The sequence below is a fragment of the Salmo salar genome, chromosome ssa09, assembly GCF_905237065.1.
Source record: "Salmo salar chromosome ssa09, Ssal_v3.1, whole genome shotgun sequence".
In the NCBI taxonomy this organism is placed as follows: domain Eukaryota; kingdom Metazoa; phylum Chordata; class Actinopteri; order Salmoniformes; family Salmonidae; genus Salmo; species Salmo salar.
In genome coordinates, this window is record NC_059450.1 from 28,460,001 (window position 1) to 28,479,881 (window position 19,881).

The 19,881-nt window shown below is 40.7% G+C and overlaps 2 protein-coding genes across 4 annotated transcripts in view; both read left to right on the top strand.

The window, feature by feature from the left end:
• The window catches only part of LOC106611155 (sprouty-related, EVH1 domain-containing protein 1), a 104,510-nt gene extending 98,452 nt beyond the window's left edge, over nt 1–6,058 (top strand). For all 3 annotated transcript variants that reach the window (XM_014211056.2, XM_014211058.2, XM_014211057.2), the window contains one exon: nt 1,697–6,058. In XM_014211056.2, the coding sequence (XP_014066531.1) occupies nt 1,697–2,392 (696 nt within the window). In that variant the 3' untranslated portion in view covers nt 2,393–6,058. The remainder of the gene's footprint in view (nt 1–1,696) is intronic.
• Nucleotides 6,059–9,127: 3,069 nt separating this feature from the next.
• Nucleotides 9,128–17,989, top strand: LOC106611156 (protein FAM98B). Its single transcript, XM_014211061.2, has 8 exons — nt 9,128–9,358; nt 11,599–11,747; nt 11,853–11,981; nt 14,245–14,411; nt 15,990–16,070; nt 16,185–16,301; nt 16,446–16,613; nt 17,331–17,989. Exons 1-8 carry the CDS (start codon nt 9,303–9,305, stop codon nt 17,589–17,591), a joined length of 1,128 nt encoding a protein of 375 aa, XP_014066536.2. The 5' UTR covers nt 9,128–9,302; the 3' UTR covers nt 17,592–17,989.
• Nucleotides 17,990–19,881: the final 1,892 nt, after the last annotated feature.

Consider the following 19,881-nt stretch of genomic DNA (forward strand, 5'->3'; position numbering starts at 1 on the left):
ACTTTAGTGCCTTGTTGCAAATGGGATGCATGATTTTGAATATTTGTATTCATTTCCCTCTGTCAATTAGGTTAGTATTGTGGAGTAACTACAAAGTTGTTGATCCATCCTCAGTTTTCTCCTATTACAGCCATTAAACTCTGTAACTGATTTAAAGTCACTATTGGCCTCATGGTGAAATCCTTGAGCGGTCAGATGCCAAGCAGTTGCCATACCAAGATGTTCTCAATGGTGCAGCTGTAGAACTGTTTGAGTATCTGAGAGCCCATGACCAATTTTTTTCAGCCCCCTTAGGAGGACGAGGTGTTGTCGTGCCCTCTTCACAACTGTGTTGGTGTGTGTTGACCATGATAATTCCTTAGTGATGTGGACACCTAGGAACTTGAAGCTCTTGACCCGCTCAACTACAGCCTTGTGGATAGGAGCATGCTCAGCCCTCCGTTTCCTGTAGTACACGATCAGCTCCTTTGTCTTGCAAAATGCTGAGGGATAAGTTGTTGTCCTGGCACCACACTGCCAGGTCACTGACCTTCTCCCTATAGGCTGTCTCATCGTTGTCGTTGATCAGGCCAACCATGTTGTGTCGTCAGCGAACTTATTGAATACATTGGAGTTGTGCGTGGTCACACAGTCGTGGGTGAACAGGGAGTACAGGAGGGGACTAACACGCATCCCTGAGGGGCCCCTTTTGTTGCGGGTCAGAGTGGCGGATGTGTTGTTGCCTACAGTCACCACCTGGGGGCCGCCCGTCAGGAAGTCCAGGATCCAGTTGCAAAGGGAGGTGTTCAGTCCCAGGGTCCTGAGCTTAGTGATGAGCTTGGAGGGCACCATGGTGTTGAAGGCTGAATTATAGTCGAACAGCATTCTCACGTAGGTGTTCCTCTTGTCCCGGTGAACATAGGAACTCTATATCTCGGTTTCTGTGGCTAGGCCTAAGCTTGTCTTCCATTTTTATATATATTTTTTAAATATTATTATCATACAGTGGACACCTAGGCCGATACGCCTATATGCATGCAATGCCCTGGCGCATTTAGCACTCAAATCTCTGACAGCTGAGCTGTGAGGTGAACAATTTGTTTTAGGAAAGTAAAAACCAATATAACAATAAGCTATAAAGTTTTGCATATTCCACACATTGAAAAATACAACATGTTTTATTTTGTTTGTTATAGGCAGGTTTTAAGGACACATAACTGTTGATCATTTGGCCAATATGACTTGTTTATTGATGGCGTTGGCAGCGTCCAGTCTGAGGTTTCTTTCTGCTCTCGGATCTGAACGGGTCTTCGGATCCAGATCGGAAGGCGTTTGTTTTGGGTCTGTTTCTCCACGGGCCTTTTCGGACCTGACTGTGTCTGACAGTCCTCGGGTTCATTCGGAACGGGTCTCCATTTTTATAAAGTTCATTTATTCATATCAGGACAGGTGGGAAAGCCACGTTCCATTTTGTGTGTTGAACCCGTGACCCACTATATTACAGTATATGATTAGCCCTGTATTGCCATTGGAGATTAAACCTCCATGTTAGATCTAGTTTAATAAGGTATACTAATTCTGAGGAATGTCCTACATGACATGGAAGGACAGTAAAGATCATTCACGATGCATACTCAAATAAATGCAATATATACTGACACTGCTAAAATGTCTGTTGTGTTCTCTGTATTAAATAAAATAACACTGTCTCCATCAGGAGTCCTTCAAGTCTATGCGCCATGTGAGCTTTCACATGGACGAGGAGGAGATTGTAAGGATCAACCCTCGTAAGGACATCCTGATTCGCGGCTACGAGGACTACCGCCACCCAGTCATGTGGAAGCAGGAGGCAGAGCGAGAGGACCCTGACTTCCCTGCCCTCTTCCACAAACTGGACAGCAAGAAGTGTGAGTACCTCTTCCCCGAGGGGCCGGGCATGGAGTCCCACTCAGGCCCTGGGAGTATGGGCACAGGACTGGGGCTAGGGCTGGGTAAAGACTCCTCCATCAAGGCGCAGCCCTCACCACTCACCAAGTCCAAAAAAGGGCGGCGGAGACGGGAAGACGGGGAGCGTTCTCGCTGCATCTACTGCCGGGAAATGTTCAACCATGAGGACAACCGGCGGGGGCAGTGCCAGGACGCTCCTGACCCCATCAAGCAGTGCATCTATAAAGTCAGTTGCATGCTTTGTGCCGAGAGCATGCTGTACCACTGCATGTCCGACTCGGAGGGAGACTTCTCGGACCCGTGCTCGTGTGACACGGCTGACGAGCAGTTCTGCCTGCGCTGGCTAGCCCTGACGGCACTGTCCTTCATCGCTCCCTGTATGTGCTGCTACCTGCCGCTGAGAGCCTGCCACCACTGTGGGGAGGCCTGCAGATGCTGCGGGGGCAAGCACAAGGCCGCTGGGTGACCTGACTGAACTCTGACCCCTCACCCGGGATGACCTACCCACAACACAGCTAGCTGACACAGGAAAGCGGGAAAAAAGCTGGGTATTAAAATGCCGGCAACCTTGTTTTTCATTCACCCCAGAGGGGGTGATATGTTGTTGTAGACGCCTGGCTCTGGAGGTCTTTTGTGTCCTTCGACGCAGAGAGCAGCGGAAGACTAACCTTGTGCTTTACGGGCTCTGAGCGTGAAGTAGAGTTCAGGAGCTGAACGCTAGGAGAAGGCATTGAGATTAACAGACATGGAAATATTACTAAACAAACACACTCTTACTCACACTCGTACATAATACACACAACAACCAGGCCACCATGTCACTCTCCCTACAAGTAATGTGTAACTTTGTGAAGGAATATTGTCTTTTGTACAGAGAGCAGCAACTACACAACAACAGCAAAAAGGAAAAAACATTTGTGCATACAGAAAACAAACTTGAAGTATGCTAAAAGGGATATGTTGTTGTGAATTTGTAGTTGGGTAACATTGGCAGTTCCTTTATGACTCGAGCATTCGCTGGCAGTGTAATTGTTAGAGAAGTTGCACTAGGAATGGTTTATCCCCCCTACACAATTCTAATGGTACATTAACCTTAAGACCATTCTTATTGAGTCATTTAACAGTTCAGATGTTGCTGTGGTGGATGTGTACGTGTTTCCTTATTTTTCCTACTCATCAAATGTTGAACAAAAAAAGAAGGTAAAACCTTTTTATCTTTTGCTGGTACAGTCTGACATAGCTAGATGTTAGAATGATTTCCTTGTTTTGGTAAGGTGATTTGGACCACTTAATTGCATTCCAACATAAAGTGATCAATTCCATGAGCAGGAGCGAAAATATTGTAATGTATTTTGCAATCCTCCATCCCCCGAACAAGTCAAGAATTAATGTTAGCACTTCTTGACTCACCTTCCATGAGACCAAAATGTCACATTTCCACGTACTTTACCAGATGTTCTATTTTGACTCCATCACATCTTTGCTTCATGGTAAAACTGTAGTTTTTTATTTAAAGCTGAAGTTTTGCTCAACCAGCAGGTTTTTCTGTTTAATGTTGGTGAGTCGGGGTCTTGAGTGCCCCTTTGTTGAACTTAAGGCACTTAAATTAGACTAGTTTGGGGAGAACTTTTTTTTTTAAATTAGTCGGAAACTAGAAATGACCAACAAACTCAAATATTGTGTGCGAAAAGCCCACCTTGAAAGCACTGGTCTCCAAGCTTTGGTTACAGCATCAACTTCAAATTTCAAAAGTACTGGATGTCTGTCCCTTTGTGATTAGTCAAATGTACTACTGTTAAAGTCATTCTGCAGCTTGTCCACGGTAAGTCAGAGAATACATCATGTAACATTTGCCCAGTCATGAGTGAACAGCTGCCTCATTTTAAATGTCAAATGGCATTTGCCTATAGGTAATTATAGCATCTGGGTATGATTGTTTGTTACGCACTATATGTGCATAGGTCTTCATATGCAGTGAGATGTCAAGCACCGTGATCATAGAAACTGATAACTGTGTTGACTCATTGTAACAAACCTGACTTTGTTGAAAGTTGATGGGGAGATACAGTATGAAGGTCCTTGTTGAAATCCATATTTCACTCCGAGGAACATAGCCACAATAACTGTAGACATACCTCCGGTTGTATTAATTCGATGCTGCATCTTTAAAAGACTATGTTATTGCTAATTCCACTGTTTTGAGAAATCTGCCTGTGTACCTGAATAGTTTGAGAACAAAGAAATTGGTTTCTTTGATAATTTAGACCAGCGGTGTCAAACTCATTCCACGGAGGGTTGAGTGTCTGTGGGATAAGACCTAGACAGCCAGGTTAGGGGAGTTCCTTACTAATTAGTTCATCAATCAAGTACAAGGGTGGAGCAAACACCCTCAGACACTCCGTGGAATGAGTTTGACACTTGATTTAGACAATTGTTTTTTTTTGGTTTTTTAAATCACCCCTATTTAAAAAGCTTGTCATTACAGCCCTGTACTGTAGCCAATAGATATGCACACCACCCCCTGGACCACCACTTCTTGAGAAGGACGTGGCAACCCTGTCTCGTCGCCAGACTGGATGGGGGCAGTCAACTTCTTCCATATCCCTCTCTTATGCCCCATGCGAGGTACCAACCAACACTCTTTACTTTCTATGCAAATTGTTGACCATGAGAAACACTTAGACCTCTCTCCACACTGAGTCAGTGACGAGACACTTTACCCCAGGTACCAAACTCCAAGCACCTATAAATAAGTAACACTATTAAATACCTGATCAGAATCCCATTTTGTTTTTTTGGAAATTAAAAGATAGAGCTGTATTTATCATTGCTGTCAGCATATACTGTAGCTTCAATTGACAGCATTATGTACATAGGTCACCTTTTTAGTATTATTTCACATTGAAAGTGGAGGGCGTTCATGATGGAAATGACGATTGAGCTTTTAATGGAGATTCATTCTAGTTTTCTACGAAGGAAGGCTAGAGTGCTAACATGGTACAGTAGTGGCAGTCCACTTATTTAAAACAAGTTATATATATAAAGCTGCTAGATACAATCACTAATTTTTTTATTGATTTGAGAGAAAAGTCATCTACGAAAGACTTTAAACAATAGCTAGTTCCTATGACAGCATATAACCGTGTGTGTGTGTGCATTTGATTTGTTTATCAATGTTTTTATTCTCCCATATTGTAATTTGGATTGCCCTGCATATCGCAAGCTGAACCCAAGATTAGATGAACCTGATTTAAAAACTTGCTGGCTGAGGAGTAAAGTGTAGGATGTACATTCATACAAGTTTAGCTGAGAGATACTGAAATCATCTGTTTCATTCTGCATTAACCAGCACAGTGTAACTCGCTATCATGTACTGTATTATATATGCAACATGTCTGTCTGCTTTAATATATTTGTTTTACCTGTCAGTTAACTTTGCATAAGACTTCAGTTTTTAACCACTTTGCTGCTAGTCTTTTATTCTTCTTTCAATCTTGGAAAGTGTGCATATTTTTTGGAATGCTTAAAAATGTACATTCTTGACTTTGTCTGCGTTAAAAAGAAATGCCTATATAAACGTGCGTTGTTTAAAAGGTTTCTTTTCACAGCAGTTGAGTGGTTACTTTTCAATTCTCCAATGCTTTGGTGCACTGATGATGTATGATGGCTTTTCTTACAGCGCTTGATGATATAACATTTCTGTGATTAGTTCTAAATAGTGGAAAACATTTGTGTTTTGAAAATTGCAGTATAAATGGTACTCTAATTCTTCTGTAAACACTGCCTGTTTCCTTTCTTTCTCATGCATCTTTTCTTTCAGTTTCTTAGTGCCATTGGCTTCACATCCTGACAACCTTGAAAAAGTGCCTCACGTCCATCATAGTTTCCATCTAAATCTTAACGGCTCTGGTTATATTGGTTTATATATGTCTAGGTATTTCTACCATGGTTTGAAAATTCTAAGTATATGATGTAAAATGTATAGTTCAATAACTCATGTCATAGTTGTATTTTCTTTATACAGATGTAACTTGTTACTTTTCATAAATATATAATGTAAATATGCATACACTTGTAATTTGTCATATCAAATAACATTATCATAATAAAATGGTGAGTTTTAAAATTGTTATCTTGTGGGATTTTTTTTGAAGACTTCAATCGTTCTCTTTCCTCCTCAGGTTTCCTTATGATCCGAGGGGAGTCCATAGTGTTATATTATTATGGTGGAGACTTTACTTTACATATGTACTGTGCAACCAAATTGTACATAAGTAACTTTAATGAAATATTCTGGTCTTCATTTTAACAGTTCTTTGCAAAAGTGAGATATGTTGGTCCTTTAGTAAGTAAATCTAGCTCTTTTTGCCCCTAGCAGTTCAACTCGTGATAGTGCTCCTGTCATATCAAGGGAGGGTTTGGTATGAAATACACTCCCTTCTAGATGTGCTGGGTGGTACCACCTCAAGGCTCACTATAAAAGCAGGTGACAGCGTGCCTTATTTAGTAATGGTCTTGGTAAGTGGAGTGTGCCAATATAGTTTGCATGATGCTTCCTTGACCAGACTACTGACATTACACACAATTCAAAAGGCACACTTTCTGTTTCTTACACATCTGGGTCATTCCATGAAATGGTAGGATTTGAGTCCAATATTTTAAATTATTGTGTCACCATCTAATTTAAAAAGCTTTTTTTATATAAATTGAAATGTTCCCTGTAATGAAGTATAAGAAACATAACATGAATTTCATCTTTATCAGAAGATATCTTGTTTTCAACTGACACTAAGCATTTTGTCATGTCCCCCGTGGCCTTCACTGAATTTGTACTTAGGGTATATATAATCCATACATTTTGCCATTGATGTAAACATCTATTTGTGCTCTTTTGCTGAGAATTTATTTTTTTCAAATAAATGCATGATTTTGATTTAAAATCACAATATTTAGTAGCGTACCTCAGTCTACCCTCAACCCCGTTAAACCAAACAATCTCCCCCATAAAAATAGGGAACTTATACTTATGTTACAATATCAACTGGAAGTGCCATCATACAAGTCTTGTGAACAATATGGTGCAAAGAATGGCAAGTTATCACATTATTGTATATCTATATTTCATTGATTTGTATTGTTAGATTGGGGTCATCGATCTCAACTCAACTCTGTTACATTAAATAAAGATGGGAATCTATTACTTATCAAAACTCTCTTTTCTTACTGCAAACATACAGTTGAAGTCGGAAGTTTACATACACTTAGGTTGGAGTCATTAAAACTCGTTTTTCAGCCACTCCACCAATTTCTTGTTAACAAACTATAGTTTTGGCAAGTCAGTGAGGACATATACTTTGTGCATGACACAAGTAATTTTTCCAACAATTGTTTACAGACAGATTATTTCACTTACTATTCATTGTATCACAATTCCAGTGGGTCGGAAGTTTACATACACTAAGTTGACTGTGCCTACAGCTTGGGGAATTCCAGAAAATTATGTCATGGCTTTAGAAGCTTCTGATAGGCCAATTGACATAATTTTAGTCAATTGGAAGTGTACCTGTGGATGTATTTCAAGGCCTACCTTCAAACTCAGTGCCTCTTTTCTTGACATCATGGGAAAATCAAAAGAAATCAGTCAAGACCTCAGAAAATTATAGACCTCTGCAAGTCTGGTTCATCCTTAGGAGCAATTTCAAAAACACCTGAAGGTACCACGTTCATCTGTACAAACAATAGTACGCAAGTATAAACACCATGGGACCACGCAGTACCAGTCAAAAGTTGACACACCTACTAATTCAAGGGTTTTTCTTTATTTGTACTATTTTCTACATTGTAGAATAATAGTGAAGACAAACTATGAAATAACACATATGGAATCATGTATTAACTAAAAAAGTGTTAAACAAATTAAAATATATTTTAGATTCTTCAAAGTAGCCACCCTTAGCCTTTGACAGCTTTGCACTCTTGGCATTCTCTTCTGATATGGACACCATTTGTCTTCAACCCCATAATGGAAGCTATGGAAGTAGTCTGAAAATGATTATAAAATCAACATTTCCGTATTAAATCATATGTCCCTCAAACTAATTCAGTTACAAATATAAAATATCACTTTTGCTATACTAAAGCCTGAAAGGGACACTGTCAACAGCCTCCTAATTTATCAAAACTATTGTTTCACTTCAGAATTTGAACTAAAATCAATATGCTCATGATTGCTCTAAACATTCCAGACTGAGCTCAAACATCAAATTCATATTTCATAACCTTTCCAAAATGGTATGACAAAATTGTCATGTAACAGGGTTGAGAGTGAGATCAATGATTTATATATATACAGTATTTACAAAAAATCTTAAGTTGAAGCATTGTAGTATTTAGTACAATGTGGGTTGGATTTAATTGAGCCACTAATCTTCATTTTCAAGGTGATGATTGCACATTTCTTTCCAACACAGTACCGCAATAAATGTGAATCCACATTTCAAATACGTTTTTGCGCCCCGTGGGGGGATTCGAATTTACGTTGCAAATGGCAATGTCAAGATGTCGGCTCCTTACCACCGTGCGCTAACTGTCTGAGCCATATTTGCTCATAATGCTTTGGTGAGAATGTGTTGGCATCAGGTACAACTACTTTAACCCTCCCACAAAATCAATACTTACAAACAATTGCCCCCACCCACAACTTCTCACCTGAATGTATTTTTTTTATTTGAAGGGGTTGGACAAAGTCTGCATTTGGAGTTGAGCTGCCCTTTTAACCAGGAATATTTTTCAGGTATTAGGCTATCCCTAGCTAGTGGTAACTTGTACTCATGTTATTTTTCATTGAGCAAATATCAAGACTGATAAGCGGGATGGTTTTATTATAGTACCAATTCCTTCCATTCGAGTGAAATGCATTGCATAATGTTTTCCTATGTGAAAGTCACATATACCATAATAGTATTTTGTTGAATTACCTGACAGATAGTTATGGTTATATAGTAGATTGATAGCATTATCTACAGATCATGGGCCATGGCATAACACAAATTACACATTTTCATTCACATAAATTAATTGTAAATTATATTTCAGAATGGGATGTCATGTAACTCCCTTTTCAAAGTGCGCTTTTTGATGATATTATTCTACTTTTTCAGTCCACGGAAGATAGCTCGGGAAGTTATTAGCGGGAACACACTAAGCGGAATGTAACTAACCAAGATGCATGTTCCATTACGGATTTAATTTTCGTTACACCTAACTCGAAGCATGGTTTTCAAAACGGCGTAGCTAGGTTAGCTCGTAGGTGATGTTTGTATCACAATGTCACACTCAACTTACGGTTACATCGTTAAAGTAAAAGAAATCTTCTGATGTTGTTGTCTACCACAATGGAAAGTGATATTTTAGATGCGCTGGAACAAGTTGGGTAAGCAAGTATGCACAACAACTGATGATGCTGCCCGCTAGCATGGATGTTAGCAATATAACAGTGTTGGGGAGTAGTGAACAACATGTATTTCAACCAGGAATTTTAACTACATTTACAGTAGCTTGGTGGTAGTTCAACTAAATTCACATTTAGATAGCTAATTTTAGTGTTTTAATACATTTGCCATATAGAGTAGCGGTGTAGCTAGCTAACTACTGGAACTAACGTTAAACTTTTTTGTGGAAAAATACATTCTGGATTAAGTAGGCAATCATTTCCTTTCTCTTTCGGCATCAGACCGGCCCAATTCTCACTTGAAACATATTTTTGTTTTTAAATGGGCTGAATAGAGCCCCACAGTGGAGGTGTAGTAATAACCTGTTTGACCGCTAGGTTTTATGGGTAAGGTTCCAATTGTCTTTAAACAATACATTTTTCCCATAAGGGATTTTCGAACAACTGTAAGGTCTCTGATTTGTGTAGGCTTACCCCGGCGTGACGTTTTGATAACCATGTAAATCTCTCGGGCAAGGTGACTAATCAATATATTCGGCTTTATTAACTCCCAGATTCGAAAATGCTAATTAGCATCAAAGTAGACATCATGCAAAACTACAAATCCCTGCAAGCTCCTGCACGTCATGTCTAGCAGACTCCTTCGCTAACAGGTATTGTGTCAATTTAAAACTTGCACAAGATAGTTCACAGAATTGTACGTTTAAAAAAATGTTGCCAATGTATTCATTACTACATTTAGCTAACATTAGATGGTTAATCCAGAGATTCTTACATTTGCCTCGATTCGGCAGTCTTGTCCAGATCATCATGGCATTTGTAGTCCTATATGATAGCGACATTAGCAGTTAATTAGTATTTCTTTTTCGGGGGAGGGGGAAGTTCTTGTCCTAGAGAGATTATCAAACGTCAGGCCAGGATAAACACAGGCCTTATTTTAAGTGTTTCTAAAAAATCCCCTATTGGAAAAATTAATGGTGAAAAAAGTATTTGAGCCATTTTCCTGTTTGAACGCTAGGTTTTTATGGGTATTATGACTCATACTGTACTCTTACACTTTCTGTTAGCATATGACCCCAAAGTGTTTTTGATTTACATATGATAATTTTTCACTAAGTAGTTTGGATGTAGTCAACTACTTTTTCATAGTAGCTTTCATAGTAAACTATATTTACTAGAGCTTTAGTGTAGCTTAACTTCATCCATTGTGAAGTAATTGGTAGCTTGGTAAACCTATATTTTCAGAGTAGCTTCCCCAACACTGCAATATACACTGAACAAAACTATAAATGCAACATGTAAAGTGTTGGTCCCATGTTTCATGAGCTGAAATAAAAGATCCCAGAAATGTTCCATATGCACAAAAAGCTTATTTATTTTAAAATATTCTGCACAAATGGGTTTACTTCCCTGTTAATGAGCGTTTCTCCTTTGCCAAGATAATCCATCCACTTGACAGGTGTGGCATATCAAGAATCTGATTTAACAGCATGATCATTACACAGTTCACCTTGTGCTGGGGACAATAAAAGGCCAATCTAAAATGTGCAGTTTTGTCACACAACACAATGCCACAGATGTCTCAAATTTTGAAGGAGTGTGCTATTGGTGTGTTGACTGCAGGAATGTCCACCAGAGCTGTTGCCAGAGAATTGAATGTTAATTTCTCTACCATAAGCCGCCTCCAACGTTGTTTTAGAGAATTTGGCAGTACGCCCAACCGGCCATAACCGCAGACCACGTGTATGGCGTTGTGTGGATGAGCTGATGTCAACCCAGTGCCCCGTGGTGGTGGGGTTATGCTATGGGCAGTCATGAACTACAGACGACAAACACAAGTTAATTTGATCAATTTTGAATGCACAGAAATACTGTGAGGAGATCCTGAGGCCTGTTTTTCTTTAAGGTATCTGTGACCAACAGATGCATGTCTGTACTCCCAGTCACGTGAACCATAGATTAGGACCTAATGACAATTATTTAAATTGACTGATTTCCTCATATGAACTGTAACTCTGGAAAATCAATGAAATTGTTGCAAGTTTGAGTTTTATATTTTTGTTCAGTATGCTTAACTAGTGTAGTCGTTCTAGACAGTGGTAGAAAAATATAAGGGTCCCTTGCTTATTCCCTCGCAAATGCATCCATACAACATCCAAGTGCTATCATAGCTATGATTCAATGCTAGCATACAGCTAGATCATTTGTTTGTTGGTGCGCAGGTATGAAGGACCTCTGCAGACTGAGGAGAGGCTTGTCAGAGCATGTGAAGGTGGACTGTTATCACCGGAGTATGTCAACCTATGTATGTGGTTAGCATCCCGTCTGAAACCGTTATGTGATCTGGAAGAGAGCATTTCGTCAGGTTCAGGTGAGCCAAAAGATATCACCTCTCACTGTCCCATTTGATCTAAATGTGTTTTAGTAAATCAGATACTATTGCCATTGCTTTGTTAATTCTGAACCGTGTGTTTAGGTGACACTGATGGCCTTCCGTTTGAGATGAGTGGCATGCTGAAGGAGTTGCAGTGCCCTTATCAAGGCCTTGTTTCTGGGATTATACAGGAAGGGCTGCAGAATAAGAAAGACTATCTAAAGCTAGTATGTAAGTATTGAATTGGCCATCTGTCCAGAATACTGGGCTGAGTACCATCATGTCATTTTTTTATTTATTTAACCTTTATTTAACTAAGCAAGTCAGTTAAGAACAAATTCTTATTTACCTTGACAGCCTAGGGGCAGAAGGACAGATTTTTACCTTGTCAGCTCGGGGATTCGATCTAGCAACCTTTCGGTTACTGGCCCCACGCTTTAACCACTAGGCTACCTGCCGCCCATGATACCCTTTTTGGTATGTTGCGGCTCTGCCATGGTTCAGACTTACACCTTTCCTAACATAAAAATCAAATCAAATTTTATTGGTTGCATACACATATTTAGCAGATGTTGTTGCGGGTGTAGCGAAATGCTTGTTCTTAGCTCCAACAGTGCAGTAATATCGAACAATACACAACAATGCAGACAAATCTAAAAGTAAATATTAGGACAAGCAATGTCAGTGGCATTGACTACAGTACAGTATGTAAACATGATTAACCTCTATGGGCTAGGTGGGATGCAAGCGTCCCACCCGTGGTGCACTCCATCAACAGCAGGTGCATTTCAAGAGCGGCAAATTTGAATCCAAATAAATGTCAAAATTCAAATTTTTCAAACATACAACTATTTTACACCCTTTGAAAGATAAACATCTCCTTAATCTAACCACGTTTTACGATTTCAAAAAGGTTTTACGGCGAATGCATAAATTTAGAGTATGTTAGGACAGTACATTTACAAGAGTTGTGTGTAATGTTTTGTCAATTCAAAGACAGGGTCACCAAAACCATAAAACCAGCTAAAATGATGCACTAACCTTTTACAATCTCCATCAGATGACACTCCTAGGACATTATGTTAGACAATGCATGCATTTTTAGTTCTATCAAGTTCATATTTATATCCAAAAACAGCGTTTTACTATGGCATTGATGTTGAGGAAATCGTTTCCCTCCAATAACCGGCAGTCAAGTCAGCACCACAAATGAAATAATTAAAATTAGAAAACATTGGTAAAATATTATATTGTCATTTAAAGAATTATAGATTTACATCTCTTGAACGCAATCAACTTGCCAGATTTAAAAATAACCTTACTGGGAAATCACACTTTGCAATAATCTGAGCACTGCGCCCAGAAAAATACGCGTTGCGATACAGACTAACCGTCATGTTGGGGAGATCTAAAATCGAAAATACTATGTAAATAATCCATTACCTTTGATTCTCTTCATCAGATGTCACTTCCAGGTATCACAGGTCCATAACGAATGTAGTTTTGTTCAAAAAAGCTCATCATTTATGTCCAAAAATCTCCGTCTTGTTAGCACATGATCTAAGCCCGCCGGACTTCACTTCATGAACGAGGGGAAAAAAATATATTTACGTTCGTTCAAACATGTCAAACGTTGTATAGCATAAATCATTAGGGCCTTTTTTAACCAGAACATGAATAATATTCAAGGTGGACGAATGCATTCTCTTTTATAACGTATTGGAACGAGGGTACCCAACATGAACTCGCGCGCCAGGTGTCTAATGGGCCATCATCGTTCCATGGCTCTTGTTCGGTCAGATCTCCCTCCAGAAGACTCAAAACACTTTGTAAAGGCTGGTGACATCTAGTGGAAGCAATAGGAAGTGCCAAAATATTCCTCAGCCCCTGTGTTTTTCAATGGCATAGGTTTAAAGGTAATACAACACATCAGGTATCCACTTCCTGTCAGAAAATGTCTCAGGGTTTTGCCTGCCAAATGAGTTCTGTTATACTCACAGACACCATTCAAACAGTTTTAGAAACTTTATGGTGTTTTCTATCCATATATAATAAGTATATGCATATTCTAGTTACTGGGTAGGATTAGTAACCAGATTAAATCGGGTACATTTTTTTTATCCAGCCGTGCAAATACTGCCCCCTAGCCCTAACAGGTTAAAGTGACCAGTGATTCCATGTCTATGTACATACAGTAGGGCAGCAGCCTCTAAAGTGCAGGGTTGAGTAACCGGGTGGTAGCAGGCTAGTGGGGTGATGAAGTTCAGGGCAGGGTACTGGGTGGAGGCCGGAGAGTGATGGGTATTTAAGTCGGATGGCCTTGAGATAGAAGCTGTTTTTCAGTCTCTCGGTCCCAGCTTTGATCCACCTGTACTGACCTCACCTTCTGCATAATAGCAGGGTGAACAGGCCATGGCTCGGGTGGTTTTGGTCTTGAGTTTTCATTTTGCATGTTTGTTTTTTTTAACCTGTGGCTCCTATCTTTATTCTGCAGTGTTTTTATGCTCTGAGCTACAAGCTGCACAGATAGTAAAGAGACGACCTGCTAAGGACAAAGAACACACAGACCGAAATGATCTCCAGGCAATCTGTGAAACACTGAAGCTCCCAGAGCCAAGAGAGCAGGGAGTAGCAGAGCTGTTCTCTGGGATAGGGAAAAAGGTGTGTTCACTTCCTCTCTGAGCTCAGAAGGTTTGGTATACAAAAGCTGCAAAAACAGCCTTCGTTAACCCAATAGAAAGTCCTGAATGCATAGCCATCGATTTCATCATTGTCTTTGTATTCAACAGATGCATTGTATCCTGTAGTGCCTTCAGAAAGTATTCACACCCCTTAACTTTTTCCAAATGTTGTTACAGCCTGAATATTAAATTGAGATTTTGTTTGTCACTAGCCTACACACAATACCCCATGTCAAAGTGGAATTATGTGCTTTGACATCTTTACAAATGAAAAGCTGAAATGTCTTAAGTCAATAAGTAGGAGGAAACGTGTGCTTAAAAAGTCACATAAGTTGCATGGACTCTGTGTGCAATAATAGTGTTTAACATGATTTTTTAATGACTACCTCATCTCTCATACAATTATCTGTAAGGTCCCTCAATCGAACAGTGAATTTCAAACACAGATTCTACTACAAAGACCAGGGATGTTTTCCAGGGCCTTGCAAAGAAGGGCACCAATACGTTGATGGGTAAATAAAAAGCAGACACTGAATATCCCTTTGAGCATGTTGAAGTTATTCATTACACTTTGGATAGTGTATTAATACACCCAGTCACTACAATGATACAGGCGTCCTTCCTAACTTGGTTGCCGGAGAGGAAGGAAACCGCACAGGGATTTCACCATGGTGACTTTAAAATAGTTAGAATTGAATGTCTGTGATAGGAGAAAACTGAGGATGGATCAAAAACATTGTAGCTACGCCACAATACTAACCTAGTTGACAGGGTGAAAAGAAGGAAGCTTGTACAAAATAAAAATATTCCAAAACATGCATTCTGTTTGCATCAAGGCACTAAAGTAGTATTGAAAAGAATGTGGCAAAGCAATGAACTTTTAGTCCAAAATACGAAGTGTTATATTTGGGTCAAATATAGCACATTACTGAGTACCACTCCATATTTTCAAGCATAGTGGTGGCTGCAACATATTATGGGTATGCTTGTAATAGTTTTCAGGATAAAAAAATAAAGGGAATGTGACTAAGCAAAATCCTAGAGGGAAAACAACAGCTTTCCACCAGACACTAGGAGATGAATTCTCTTTTCAGCAGGACAATAATATAAAACACAAGGCCAAATCTACAATGGAGTTGCTTACCAAGAAGACGGAGTGTTCCTGAGTGTCCAAGTTACAGTTTATATGTCAAGACCTGAAAATGGTTGTCTAGCAATTATCAACAACCAATTTGACAGCTTGAAGTTAGAAAATAATAATTGGCAAATGTTGCACAATCCAGGTGTGGAAAGCTCTTAGACTTACCAATAAAGACTCAAAGCTGTAATGGCTGCCAATGGTACTTGTACAAAGTATTGACTTGGGTGTGAATACTTATGAAATTGTTTCTGTATTTGAGTAAATGTGCAGCATTTTCTAAAAACATGTTTTCACTTTGTCATTATGGGGTATTGTGTGTAGATGGATGAGACATCTATTTAAATTCAGGCTGTAACAACAAAATGTGGAATAAGTCAAGGAGTATGAATACTTTCTGAAAGCACTATGTATTTCCAGATAAACACAGTGCTTCAAGAGCTTCCAGAGGATCACATTGGAAAGCCAGTTCTGAAGAACTCTCTCGACAGTGAACAGTGGGTAAGCACACTGCATTCAGAATGTCACCCATTTTTGTGGAGGCAAAGGGTATAATTCCTGCTAAGGCATGAGGTGATGCCAAGTGTGCATTGAATATGGGCCTTGTCTCCACAGGAGCGGCTGGAGCAGATCAACACGGTCCTGTCCTCAGAGTATGAGTGCCGACGGAGGATGCTGATCAAACGTCTCGACGTCACTGTGCAGTCCTTCGGCTGGTCAGAGAGAGCCAAGGCAGGTGGAGTGCTCTGGTGTATCTTGATAGTCTCAACGTTAGTGACCCCCTTAAATCGGCAGGTTACTCCCTTTCTGCTCTTTCTATGCAGAATGTCATTGTGCGTGTCCTATGCTCAACAAACTGTCTTGTCTGTCTGTTAGGAGAGAGTTGATAGCATGGCCAGGGCCTACCAGCCAAAGAGACACACCCTGGCCCAGAGTTCATCTGTAGGCATGGCTCACCTGCTGGCAGCCAGGGAGGACATATGCAACGTGGTGAAGACCAGCAGTGGCTCCAGCAGAGAGAATACTGCCTGTGCTGTCAATAAGGTACTGTAGCCTTCCAGACTGTGGAATGTGACCCAAGGTACATTGTGTTCAAATGTCTAATGAGTGTACATAAGTCTTGAGCATTTAGGCCAAGTACCCAGCAGTGGAATCGCACTAATGTTGAGTTTCCATCTTAGATTTACCCCAGTGTTTTACCCAAAAGGCTCAGACTTTTCTGTTTCCATTTATGCGGACTGGCACCCGTGTCTCACTGGACCATGTCTCTGACTTGGGGCCAAAGCCAAGCTACTGGTACTTTTCAGCTGTCATTTACATAACAATAGCTACCTGTGAACCTTAACACCTCACAAAGCAACTGTCTTGTTTTTTTTTTTACCTTTATTTAACTAGGCAAGTTAGTGAAGATCAAATTCTGATTTACAATGGCGGCATACCCCGGCCTACGCTGCGCCAATTGTGATACAGCCTGGAATCGAACCAGGGTCTGTAGTGATGCCTCTAGGACTGAGATGCAGTGCCTTAGACCGCTGCGCCACTCGGGAGCCCATGGTGCAGAGGTTGTTGAGTATGCTTGCCCCAAGTATTTAGTGTCACACTCCTGATGAAAACACAGTTATACTAGAGCTAGCATTAACATAAAACACAGGCGACACACTGGGGTGGGGTACATCTTTGGTGGAAGTGCAGCATAAATGACTAAAATGTTCTCCATCCATTGTCCTGTCATTGACCTACCATTGTATTTCTCTTCTATAGATCCTGATGGGTAGGGTGCCAGATAGAGGCGGCCGGCCTTCTGAGATAGACGCCCCCCTCCCTGAGATGCCAGCCTGGCAGAAGAGACAAGACGGCGGAGGGGGTTGGGGCGGTCGGGGAGGTGGTGGTCGGGGAGGTGGTGGTCGGGGAGGTGGTGGTCGGGGAGGTGGTGGTTGGGGAGGGGGTAAGAGTAAGAGTAGCTGGCGAGGTGGTAGAGCTGATTGGGGTCATGGAGGAAAGAGAGGACGTTATCAATACTAATTTACCAGGGTTTTTTAAAACTGAAAAGCCAGACAGTGTTCAATAGGTGAACTGAAACCTACTCATGGTTATATGCGTCGCTAAGTGCAACACTAAGGCATTGCTTATTTGGAGTGGGGTACAGAATGTTACTGTATGAACTCTTAAATATTTGTCACTGATTTGTGCTCATTTTCAGAGTTCTTATGAACTGTGTTGCTGTGGAGAGTTGTAGAAGCAATACCGACAGTAAGTCAAACTCACTGACCATTTTTATATAGTTTTACGTATTTTCTGATTGTATGTTGGTAGTTTTATCAAATGAACATTTTGGAAATTGGAATTATGGTAATGACCTTTTTGATTTGAAGACTTAATCCGATTGACTTGAATAATAAAATGCTTGCTTCAGATTTAAATGTCTAGGTTCCCTGTGTGTGTACTTGTCTTTGTCTTGTGTAATTCCTTATGCATAGATATTTAATTAGTTTTACATGAGTTGAGTTCATTCACCCTCATAGATTGGCCTCTTGTATCAGAAGTTTGGTGAGACTTGTATCATAATGACTGTGACCTTACAAAACCAGTGGCTAGAACGTTGGCGGTATAGTTCTTCAAGTACAACTGCAAGTGCTCTCGCCATCCACAGCGAGACACTGGATGGGGCAAAGATTCAGTGAAAGACGGTAGCACCATCGGTCGGGCAGAGATACTTAATTCACATGAGCCGCATGTGGATAGTCTATGCGTAGTCGGCAGAAAATGCTAACATCCGGTTTTCAGGGGTACAGTATTTTCAACCCAACTTCTGTTTCCCCTGAAAAACAGAAGTGGGAACTCTGCTGAGTCGTCTTTCTACGCCTGCTACTTTATGTAGATGACGAGCGTCCTGATAGCCGACCTCACCTATAGGAAGAATCTTTACTTGGTGGAAAACGCAGAGCTCCAGAAAATCCAAGTGACAGAGGAAATGCACAAGGTTCTGTAAAGACAACACAGACCTGAAGAACGAGTGAAAAGCCTGGAATGGGGAACACGATAAGGGACAAGATCTGGGAGATGTGTAAAGCCCTGAATGAGTGCATCAGCAAAGGCGCACAGCTGGAGAGTGGAGACTCGACGCCTGGAGCTTGAATGGCAGAGCGACACAGACAGGAATTAGATTGAAATTATGAAGGGTGATCTGCCCATTTAAAGACCAAATCACTTTTCTTTACAACGGTGAGTTGATCGAGAAGATGCAAAACTCAGTGGAAAATGTCATTCTCACATCCTGGTGTTGCAGGAGAGGCTAAAGAAGTTGAATTACCGAAGCCAAAGACGCTGGCAAAGCACAGCTCCATTGCACACGGAAATGGGCTCCATCGCTCACTGAGGAAACTGCGCAGTGTAAAGAAATTGAGCAGTGTGCCAAGTAATGCACCGTTGAGGAAACTGAAAGTGGAGGTGGCGGCTCCACTCGCTCTGACCCAAAGATGGTTGAGAAGTCTGTTCGGGGGACAACAGAAGATGGTCTACAAGGCAGGGTTGCTCTCCTTGAGCGTGATGGTGCCACTGCGTAATGGCCTCCTGTGTGCCCAGCTGCCAAGACGGCCCTGGGGTGCCTTGCGAGGCTTTCGGATCAGTGGTGGAAAAAGTACCCAATTGTCATAGTTGAGTGAAAGTAAAGATACTTTCATAGAAAATGACCCAGTAAAATACTTGAGTAAAAGTATTTGGTTTTAAATGTAATTGTTAAAATATACTCAAGTATCAAATCATTTCAAACTCCTTATTAAGCTAACCAGATAGCACCATTTTTTATTTGACCTATTATTCTCCATGGACTTTACAGTGTCCCAAAACTTTTTGGAATTAGTGCTACAGGATGCAAATTTCTGTTTGAAAAAGCTAGCCTTAGATTTCCTAACTGACTGAGTATATTGGTTCCTGACCTCCCTGAAAAGTTGCATATCGCGGGGGCTATTTGATGGTAATGCAGAATGCCACAGGAGGTTTTTATGCTGGTCAAGGGCAGTCAAGTCTGGGGTGAACCAAGGACTATATCAGTTCTACAGTTTTTGAAAGGGGCATGCTTATTTAAGATGGTGAGGAAAGCACATTTGAAGAGCAACCAGGCATCCTCTACTAATGGGATGAGGTCAATATCCTTCCAGGATACCTAAGCCAGGTCGATTAGAAAGGCCTGCTCGCTGAAGTGTTTTAGGGAGCGTTTGACAGTGATGAGGGGTGGTCGTTTGACTGCGGACCCATTACGCACGCAGGCAATGAACGCTAAGATCCTGGTTGAAGACAGCAGAGGTGTATTTAG